The following is a 10,857-nucleotide window of genomic DNA, read 5'->3' as shown; positions in this document are numbered from 1 at the left end:
TGGATGGTTAAAGTATATGTAGACAAGCACAATCATGTAGCCACGGGAAGAGCAAGGATGCTGAAACAAGGAACTATTGCCAAGTTGTTTAAAGAGGAAGCACGAAGGAGACCTGACATAAGAAGTACAGATATTAAGGATGAGCTGATGCAAATGTCCTGACATAAAACCAGTTAATGGGGAGCTTTATTGGCACAAAACCGATAAGGAACCCATTGGAGTACCAGGTTTCAGGAAGATGCCAGGACGTCCTAGGAAGAAGCGGATAAAACCTGCACATGAGTCCCCATCCAAGCCCAATAAAGCAACTCGTTATGGAAGGACAATCACTTGTGGTAACTGCAAACAAGTTGGACATAACCGTGGGACTTGTAAGAATGAATCTTACGCGATTGAAGGTCCAAAACGGAAGCGTGGAAGACCTCGAAAGATACCAGTAAGTGTAAATCTTCCCTTAATTTTTTGAACTTTTACATTTTCTTATGTTTGTCTTCTTTAACATTTCAGGTTGATGGTGAAAGCAACCCAAATCCACCAAAAAGGCGAAGAACAAACACTCAGCCGCCTCCTGCTTCTGCATCTACATCAACATACCCATTATCATCTAGTGCTCCTGCAACTACATCAACATTTCCATTATCATCTAGTGCTCCTGCTGAAGGCTCAGCTCCTGCACGTCGACGTGGTCGTCCATCGGGTCAAGGTCGTGGTCGTCCTCCAGTCCAGAAACAGCCATCTATTCCAAGAGGAATTGGGGTATACATATGCCCTTTCACAGATCGAGTATTTGATGTTAGAGGAAACAGAGCACAAGATCTTGGAGGTGCTCCGGCGTACAACACATCTCAGGGACCACGCCAACTCTAGTAGTATTAACAATTGGGTTACCATGTTAACTCTAGTAGTCTTTTGCATCCCATCCCATTTTAAACTTTTTGTATTATCTATGACAGTTGTTTTTTTGGATTGGTAACTTTTCTTATGAATGCTTTGATTATTGTCTACGGTAACTAAACAACAACGATAGCAAATCACATTAGTTCATATTCAACCAAATACAACACTAAGCAAGTACAACACTACTTCAAAGCATGAACGAGAACTGCAATAACACATACAAAACCCACCCACGATAAAATCATACACTAGCGAAGCATCTTCTCCTTCTCGCTGCTCACCATAATCTCCTGCTTCAACTTCATGTTTTCCTGCTCCATTGCATCCCATACCTTTGATTTCACAATTGTTTCTTCTTTTAGCTCTGATTTATCAACCGTTGATCCTCTTTGAGTACCCCTTTCCCGGTTTCTACCTTCAACCAATGCTCTAAGCTTCTTCAACTCTTCTTCTTTCCAATTAATTACATCACGAGCTTCTAGCAAAGCTTCTTTTTGCCACCCGTGAGGTTTTTCAACATCAAACCAACTAAAGAAATCACACACACCCCTCCACGCATCTCCACATTTGTAAAACCTTCTCCCTGCATTTGCATCTGTCCAAGACTTTTTCATGATCGCCACCTTGCCATAGTCACATAAAACCTCCCCACTACTTGGCCCGAAGCTCATTCCTCTGCTAGTAGCATTTGACCCACTTCTTGAATTTTGGCTTCGATTCATCGTCTCTTTCCCGAAGCTCGTACCTTTCTCCAAAATCAAAATTAGGGTTTAAATTTGGGGATTTTTCTAAATTGAAATTTATAAGCACATGTGTTTTTTGTTTCAACCCTACTCGAGTTAACTTAACCACATATCAAATGGAAGTTAACCACTGTGAACAGTCTCGTTAAGTCTAATTAACCCGCGGTTGTGAATTGGGTGCGCGGCTAAATGTTTGAATATTAATCTGGGCAAAGAAAATAATTGGAGTATTAAACTGGAAGTGATAAAAGTTTGTGTATTAAAGTGGTAATAGAAAAATAGTTGGTGTATTTTTATGGAATTTTCCCTATCTTTTTCGCTATGACTCTAGCTCGCTAATAGGCTACATATTGTATTGAAAAATACTTAGGTTCACCCCTAGGGGTGAACCTCTCCATTCACCCCCTCTTATCTCAACCAATCAGAATCTTTTATCTAATATTTTATTTCAAAAATAAATTAAAATTAAATTAAAAAGCAAACCAAATTAAGGAAACAAATTCTGTATACTTTTAATTAAGGAAAGTTAAATATTGGCTTGGTTTAGATTTTTAAACTTAGAATAAAATTATGTCGGTTTGGGTTTACAAATGAGGTGGTTAGGGTTTAGATTTTACAATTAAAACGAAATTATATGTCGGTTTGGGTTTACAAATGAGGTGGTTAGGGTTTAGATTTTACAATTAGAACGAAATTATATGTCGGTTTGGGTTCACAAATGAGATAGTTAGGGTTTAGATTTTACAAGTAGAACAAAATAATATGTCGGTTTGGGTTCACAAATGAGATGTTAGGGTTTAGATTTTACAATTAGAACGAAATTATATGTCGGTTTGGGTTCACAAATGAGATGGTTAGGGTTTAAATTTTATATATGTCGGTTTGGGTTTATTTAAGTGCGGTTTAAGTTTTTTAATTTTATAATAATGTATACAGATTTTATTGCCTTATTTTGTTAGGGGGTGAATGGAGAGGTTCACCCCTAGGGATGAACCCAAGTATTGTTCTTTATAAACGAACGGGCTTATAGAATGTGCATTTGCATTCTCAGTTTCTTAGCTGTCGACCAAAAATAAATCATCACTAATTATTATATACTTTAACGCAGTGCCGGTCCAGCAACATTGGAGGCCCAATACGACAAAAATTGTACTTTAAAAATGGGGCTTTATAATATTTTCTTTTAAATTGTTTTTCTCAATAAGTCTAATGTAATTTTTTAAATGAGGCTTCAACTCAAACCAATTTTTAAAATGAGGCCTCAACTAAAAGCAAATTTTTAAAATTGGGTCTTTTAAAAGAAATTAACTCTTAAATTGAGGCCTTCTAATTAAAAAAAAAAACAAAAAATCCTTACAAAATGGGCTTCAAAAAATTGAGGCCAGATACCTATGTATCATAGGAATGTGTCAAGGGCCGGGCCTGCTTTAACGTAAAATGAAAGTAATCAAATATTTACCGGATCAGGTTTAGTTTGCAAAGCCTCTTATGAGATTAGTGAAGACATTGTAAGAATAATGGCTGCTTTAAGGATGTAGAAGAATCCTACGAGACGTAACTCCCGCCAGCGGGCCAGTGAAGACCTTTCTCATCAGCCAAAAACGTTGCAAATTCGCCAAAATTCCGACGATTCAGATGCTCACATACTCACAAAAGAACAAAAAGGAAACGTGTAGGTCAATTTATGTTGCACACTCTCCCTTTACAATGATTCTTCCGACACGGTTGACGGTTGACACACCATTGCCAAGTGGTTTTGTTTCAAACAAATCATGGTGAGAGACACTGTTTACACAATTTATGTTATACACTCGCCCTTTACCATTCTTCTTTCTGGCCCATTCTTTACAGAGGAAAGAATCCATGTGAACATATAGCTTTTTGTCTTGGTCAAACCTCAAACCAAAAAAAAAAAGTCTCTGATTTTTTTTGTCTCTACTACATACCGTTGACTTGTTCATCACCGTACCATAGATACACAAGCTGTTTAAAGAAATCAACTTAGAAAAAAAACAAAAACAAAGTTGGCATTTTGTTGATTAGTGTCTACTTGTTGTTAGATAATGATTTTTTATACGTTGTGAGCACAACAAAATCATATCTAACAAAGAGTTGACATTGTCTTAAAGTTGTTGACTTTGAACCCAACAAAAAAGAAAAAAACTCTGGTGTTTCTAAGAAATGGATAAACCAGTTACATTGTACAGGAGATGATGGCGTCCAACGCGGTGCTGCTTACGTTTCTTTGCTGTGTGGCTCTCATCAATCTTGCCAATGCTCAGGATCAATCAGGTTTAATTTGGTCAAATTACAGATTATGCTCTTCTTTATCTACATGATATGAAAAAACAGAGAGTTTTTTTAGTTATAAACTTTTTTTTTTTTTTAAACATTTGAATCAGGGTTCATTAGCATAGATTGCGGGTTACAACCAGAAAATTCCAGCTACACGGAGTCATCGACCGGTATAAAGTATGTTTCGGATTCGAGTTATACGGATACAGGAACCAGCAATTTCGTGGCGCCTGAGAATAGACAAAACATGATGCAGAGCATGTGGTCTGTTCGAAGTTTTCCAGAGGGAAACAGAAACTGTTACACTATTGCAGTCAATAGCAGCACCAAGTATTTGATCCGGGCGGCTTTTATGTACGGTAACTACGATTCGAGAAACGAGATACCGGGTTTCGATCTTCACTTGGGTCCAAACAAATGGGACACTGTTGAGTTGGAGTCTCCTGTGCAAACATTGTCCAAGGAGATCATGTATTATGTGTTGACAGATACATTACAAGTGTGTTTAGTGAATACAGGTAACGGTACGCCTTTTATATCGGTGTTGGAACTAAGACCGTTGCGGAATTCTTCTTACGTAGCTCAATCTGGATCACTCCAGCTCTTTGAAAGGTTGGATTATGGATCAACCACGAATTTAACGGTCAGGTATCCAAACGATGTTTTTGATCGGATATGGTTTCCTTCCACGCCAGATGGATCGAAGCCGTTAAGTGACCCGTCGACTTCTCTCACAAGCAACCGTACCGGTAGTTTCCGTCTTCCACAAGTTGTAATGAGAACTGGGATTGTACCTGATGTTCCAAGAGGGTCTGTAGATTTTGGATGGATTCCAGATGATCCCTCTCTTGAGTTTTACTTTTACTTGTATTTTACGGAACTTCAAGAACCGGATTCCAGAACCCTAGAAACAAGAGAATTCTTGATTTTGTTGAACGGACAGGCTTTTGGGAAACCGCTTAGTCTTAACTACTTCCGGACCTTAGTCCTGTTCACTTCAGACCCTTTAACAGCAGAGAGCTTCCAGTTTTCTCTTCGTCAGACTCAGAATTCATCTCTTCCACCTCTGATCAATGCTATGGAGACTTACTTTACAAACAAACTTCCGCAATCATCAACCGAACAAAAAGACCGTAAGCTCTCTCATGTCCTCTTTCTGGTGCCTGAAACCAAATAATTTCTCACTGTTTATTTTTTCTCTCCCGGTTTTGTGAATGCTGACAGTTTCGGCTATGAGGAATATTAAGTCTGCATATAAAGTCAAGAAAAACTGGCAAGGAGACGTGTGTGTGCCTCAAGCTTACACATGGGAAGGTCTGAATTGTAGCTTCAATGGCACAAGCGTGCCTAGAGTAATAGCTTTGTAAGTGTCCTTATAAAACAGTTTTCCTTCTCTCATTCTTGAGTGAGAAGTCTCAGCAGTTATTGCTTTATATATGCAACAGGAACTTGTCATCCGCCGGATTGACAGGAGAGATAGCCTCTGATATATCACGTCTTTCAGAGTTACAAATTCTGTAAGTTTGTTATTTTTGTTGGTCACAAACAGTATGCAAATATTATTAATAGCTCACGTTTTTAACTTTCAGGGACTTGTCTAATAACAATTTGACTGGACCAGTACCGGCTTTCTTAGCTCAACTTCAATTCCTGAGAGTCCTGTATGTATTTTCTTAACCAGACATAATAGTAAACTAACTGATAGATAGTAAATGACATTATCTATTGTGGATTTTGTAGACATTTGGCGAACAACCAGCTTAGTGGTCCTATACCACCTAGTCTCATGGGGAGACTAGAGTCGTTTAGGTACTCAACAAAAAAAACAAAAGAAAAAACCACTTTTCCTTCTCATTCTATGTTTGAAAAAATTGTTAAATCCTTTTCATCTAATGCAGTATCCATGGGAATCCAAGTCTTTGTCCTACAAGTGCGTGTGAAGAGGTCTCACAAAACAGATCACAGAAGAATAAACTTCCTGGCTTTGTCATTCTATTAGTTGCATCACTTGCAGGGCTGCTTCTTCTTGTTATCATATCTTCAGCTATATTTTTCATCTTCATGAGAAAGAAGAAACAAGGTATGTTTTATAGTTAAGTTAACTTATTTTCGAGTTTCCGGGGAAAAGGTGTTTGTACGTACTACGTAATGTGTATGATTGGTCTCCAGGTCGAGTGATTAACAGGACAATTACAGCTTCTAGTAATGGACCGTCATTACAGAGGAGAGATACTGGTTCGATGCGTCCATCATTGCAGCGAAGAGAAACAGGTTTCTCAGCACATCCATCTTTACAGAGAATAGAGAGCGGAATGACAGACTACGAAGGGAATGAAACAGCGGTAGATGCGTTTGATTTGGAAATGGCAAATAGGAAGTTCACATACGCCGAGATTGTTAATATCACCAATGGTTTCGAGAGAGATCAAGGGAAGGTGGGATTTGGAAGAAACTACCTTGGTCAGTTAGATGGTAAAGAAGTGACTGTCAAGCTTGTTTCATCACTATCTTCTCAAGGCTACAAACAACTCAGAGCCGAGGTATAACATGCTAATCAAAAACTCTTTAATAACAATTGTTGTTTGATTATTAAAGAAAATAATGAAAACAGAACTTAGAAGAGCTTATGTGAATGCTAATTGTAGGTCAAACACCTTTTCAGAATTCATCATAAGAACCTTATAACCATGCTTGGTTATTGCAATGAAGGCGACAAAATGGCGGTTATATATGAGTACATGGCTAAAGGAAACTTGAAACAACATATCTCAGGTTTTGAAAATCTAGTTCTGCTTTATGTTCTTCTTCAAGTACAGTAATACAAAATATCTCAGTTATAATCTTGTCTTGTGCAGAGAACAGTACAACAGTTTTTAGCTGGGAAGATAGACTCGGGATCGCGGTTGATGTTGCACAAGGTTAGTTATTTGAAACACACTCCTGTTTTGGACTGAAACAAATCTCCCTCTATCTTGGAGTTCTGTTTCTATAACAAAGTTATGTTATTGCGAATGACTTATAGGACTTGAGTATTTGCATACTGGCTGCACGCCACCGATAATTCATAGAAACGTCAAGTGTACAAATGTATTCTTAGATGGAAAGTTCAATGCGAAGTTAGGAGGTTTTGGCCTTTCGAGAGCGTTTGATGCAGCAGAAGGAAGTCATTTGAATACAGCTATCGCCGGGACTCCGGGATATGTTGACCCCGAGTAAGCTCGAATCTTCCTATCATCCGAAAATAAAATGTGCATCCTCTTCATTGGTTGGTTTCTACAGATAATGAGATCTCATCTTTCACTGCAGGTATTACACATCAAACATGTTAACCGAGAAGAGCGATGTGTACAGTTTCGGTGTAGTTTTATTAGAGATTGTTACTGCAAAACCGGCGATCATAAAGAATGAGGAAAGGATGCATATAAGTCAATGGGTTGAGTCTTTGCTCTCTAGAGATAACATTGTAGAGATTCTTGACCCGAGTCTTTGCGGAGACTATGATCCAAACTCTGCATTCAAGACCGTGGAAATAGCCGTGGCTTGCGTTTGTCGAAATTCTGGCGAGAGACCCGGAATGAGTCAAGTGGTGACGGCTCTTAAAGAGAGTTTGGCTGTAGAAGTTGAGAGGAAAATGCATTTGCCGGTTGTATCAACAGATTCAGTTGAAGAGCTTGCACTTGGCTTTGGTTCCAATCCACCTCCTCGTTTGAGATAATTATTTTTTTTTATTGATTTCATTTTTGTAATGTTTGTGGTCTCTGGAAATAAATCTGTTATATATATGTTTTACTTTTGTGAGTTGGAATAACCAGAAAATGTTTGATCCAGATGTGAGGATTTTTCTTACAGTTTATAGTTTGGTTCTGATTAGGGCTATGTAGGGTTTGGAGATTATATTGAGCAGTCAAGCGTGGGGCACATATTTTCCAAGGACTTTACTTGTGACCTAAGTAACTTCCAGTTTTGTGTCCTCCTCTGTTTCTCTTCGGTGACATAGGCTATGTGCCTTGGCCAGAGACATAAACGCGAGATAATGAAGTACTTGGCCAAGAATTTCTATATGACTGTAGATTTATCAGAACGGACAGACCAATTTTGGATTGTATCGATGTGTATGAAATCATCAGATTCATCATTCTCAGAGAAAGAAATAATAAAGCTTGACACTAGCTTTTTATTTTATTGATTGACAACTGCGAGTAGTTACACGGAACCATGATTGACATTTTCGATACGTAGATGATGAGATGAAGAAGAGAGATTCAACTATGGCATCAAAGTTCATCTTTCATGTAACTCTTATTTGGCAATGAAGAAGACTCAAGAAGATATCTTGTGGCCAAGGAAGCAAGAAGGGAAGCACCATAAGGGAGTATTTCTTCATTAACTTCAAAATACGGAGAGTGAGGATTCGGCATTGGTGGATGATTTTTGTTCTGCATTCCAACAAAGCTAAAATGCCCCGGGATTGCTTCTTGGTAGAAAGCGAAATCCTCTGATACCATCACTGGTTGTGTCTCAATAAAACTCTCAGCCCCTAACATATCCACTGCAATGCTCTTGTAAAAAGGGTGCAAATCTTTGTTGTTCACAGTCGGCGGGAAAGGAGGAAACACATCTTCAAGAAAGTCAACTGTTGCATTGCACTTGCTCACGCTTGCTTGCGTTGTGATAACCTGTGAAAACATTCCAACTCGCGTTTAAAAGTTCGATCTCGAGAGAGGAAAGGAAGACAAAAGTCTCAGACTAATGAAGATCACTGACCTGCTCAATTCTTTGCTTAATTTGCGCAAAACTTTTAGGTGAAAGGGCTCGGAATGTGCCACCGATAGTAACAAAGTCAGGAATGACATTAAAGGCATCACTGCCTTCAAATTTAGCAACTGTAACCACCTGTAAGCACTCAAAATCAACCCACATGCTATAGAGACACATGCCTAGAAGAGCCAAAGATAATTAAAAAAAAAACTATACCTGCGAGTCTAAAGGATCTGCCTCTCGCGAAACGAGTTGTTGTAAGCTTTGAATAACATTTGAAGCAGCCAAAACTGGATCTATGGCAAATTGAGGAAGAGCTGCATGACCTCCTTTCCCGCTTATCTTAGCTTCGAAACGTCCACTACCAGCCATCAATAGACCCTCTCTTGAGCTCAGTTGACCTAACCCTAATAGATTCGAAACATGTAATCCAAAGATTGCTTCCACATTATCTAATACTCCAGCCTCCACGATTTTCTTTGCACCTGCTCCTCCTTCCTCCGCTGGTTGGAAAACAAGAACCACTGTACCCTGATGAACAAAATGTCCAAACAAGTGTTAAGAAACCAAACAACATCGATATATATTTTCGAAAGATCCAAACTAAAAAGATAAATACAGTACAACACTAACCTGTAGCTCGTCTTCGTGTTCTTTGAGCAATTTTGCAGCACCGAGGAGCATTGTAGTATGAGCGTCATGTCCACAAGCGTGCATCTTCCCTGGAACCTTACTCATGTGTTCCCATTCTACCATTTCCTACACAATCCAACCAATATAGCTTGTCATGCAATACCACTAAGAAAATTACATATATAAGCAAACCAAATCCCACAGAGAAGTGAACTCAACAAAATTTTTACATGATATTACAGAGACATGTAACCATAAATGATCATGAAGAAGGAACAGAACAATGCAAAGTATCTAACACTTATAAAAAGCCACAAGAGAGTTCCATGAGAAGATGAGAGAGACCAAGTCAAATCACCCTCTCAACCAATTTCTTAAAACTTTGAAAATCAAATACATACCTGCATAGGAAGTGCATCCATATCAGCCCTTAAAGCAACAAAAGGGGCTTGACCAGTTCCGACATATCCGATAACACCAGTTACAGCAACTGGATACTTATAATTAGACACACCCATCTTTTTCAGTTCTGCTCTAACAAGCTTAGATGTCTCTACTTCCTCGTAACCTAGTTCTGGGTTCTCATGGATTGTCCTTCTAATTCCTACCATCCAATCGAAAAACTCATCTCTTTTAGCCAGACTAAGCAGGTTTTTTGGGATTTGAGATAACTCATTGGAGGAACATGAAATCAGAAACGAATTGAGTAAGTGAAGTATCAAAACAAAAGAAACCAGTTTGCAGCCACTCATTGTGAACCAAGAGATTTCTGCGCTATGGTGAAGTGAAGTAAGCTGAAAACATGAAGGAGAAAATTGTATTTATAACCAAGAAGAACTCATAAATATAAACTTCATAAAATATCTTGATATTTTCTTTTCTTTTCATTTTTTTTGTAATTTTCTTCGGTCCCAAGTCACCATAATAAAACATTCTTTAGTGCAATTTAACACATCATCAAAATGGACCATCTAGATGTATTTTTCAAACTTATCCAAAAAAATCAGAACTTTTTGTTTTTTATAAGTTTGGATGATTCATTCAAATTTTGTAAATGTCTAAAATACACTTATTTACAATCAATCCCAAATAATGTTAATTTTCTATAGTTTTTTTATATTCTAGAAAACTAATATTTGCAGTTGCACAAACACAAAAAAAAAGTCTTTAAAATAGTAAAATCACGGATTATCATTTTCTCGTCAAAATAAAAAATTCATGTTAAGGTGTTATTGATTGATTCACGGTCGGGTGTTTCTCTTATAGAACTTGTATTTATAAGATCTTTTGTTGTTTCCCGTAGAGTGAATAGAAGTAAGAAAATTATGCTTAAACTAAGTTTTTGAAATCTCTGTTTTCCCCAATTATCACGGTTATAAGCGAATCGTGAATATTATAAAAGATATGTTGCTGGCAAAGAATTTTCTTGTTTTAATACACATGTGGGAATCATTGCTATCATGAAGGTGAAGATGTAATTTTATCCTCACTTATTTGGCACTATTATGTACTTCAATTCAAAAATTTGATA

At 37.8% G+C, this 10,857-nt stretch overlaps 2 protein-coding genes across 3 annotated transcripts; one reads left to right on the top strand and one right to left on the bottom strand.

Annotated features, from left to right (window-relative positions):
* The first annotated feature begins 3,720 nt into the window (after positions 1 to 3,720).
* Positions 3,721 to 7,762, top strand: LOC104758499 (putative LRR receptor-like serine/threonine-protein kinase At1g51880). Of its 2 annotated transcripts, none has more exons than XM_010481382.3 (12): positions 3,721 to 3,932; positions 4,043 to 5,068; positions 5,160 to 5,298; positions 5,381 to 5,452; positions 5,525 to 5,596; positions 5,676 to 5,744; positions 5,834 to 6,015; positions 6,105 to 6,475; positions 6,581 to 6,707; positions 6,791 to 6,853; positions 6,958 to 7,147; positions 7,242 to 7,762. In XM_010481382.3, exons 1-12 carry the CDS (start codon positions 3,851 to 3,853, stop codon positions 7,648 to 7,650), a joined length of 2,802 nt encoding a protein of 933 aa, XP_010479684.2. In that variant the 5' UTR covers positions 3,721 to 3,850; the 3' UTR covers positions 7,651 to 7,762. The 2 variants fall into 2 exon arrangements, 1 of the variants encoding a protein (XP_010479684.2); XR_015586023.1 differs by having other exon boundaries at positions 3,732 to 3,932; positions 6,598 to 6,707.
* A 320-nt stretch (positions 7,763 to 8,082) lies between these two features.
* Positions 8,083 to 10,274, bottom strand: LOC104758498 (IAA-amino acid hydrolase ILR1-like 5). The gene is made up of 5 exons (XM_010481381.3): positions 9,728 to 10,274; positions 9,327 to 9,452; positions 8,910 to 9,224; positions 8,700 to 8,828; positions 8,083 to 8,611 (listed from the first exon to the last, which is right to left on the bottom strand). Exons 1-5 carry the CDS (start codon positions 10,076 to 10,078, stop codon positions 8,210 to 8,212), a joined length of 1,323 nt encoding a protein of 440 aa, XP_010479683.1. The 5' UTR covers positions 10,079 to 10,274; the 3' UTR covers positions 8,083 to 8,209.
* Positions 10,275 to 10,857: the final 583 nt, after the last annotated feature.

The sequence above is a fragment of the Camelina sativa genome, chromosome 17, assembly GCF_030686135.1.
Source record: "Camelina sativa cultivar CO46 ecotype springtype chromosome 17, ASM3068613v1".
NCBI classification, from domain to species: domain Eukaryota; kingdom Viridiplantae; phylum Streptophyta; class Magnoliopsida; order Brassicales; family Brassicaceae; genus Camelina; species Camelina sativa.
Note: the sequence above shows the minus strand (reverse complement) of the source record. Positions and strands in the feature narration are given on the sequence as shown.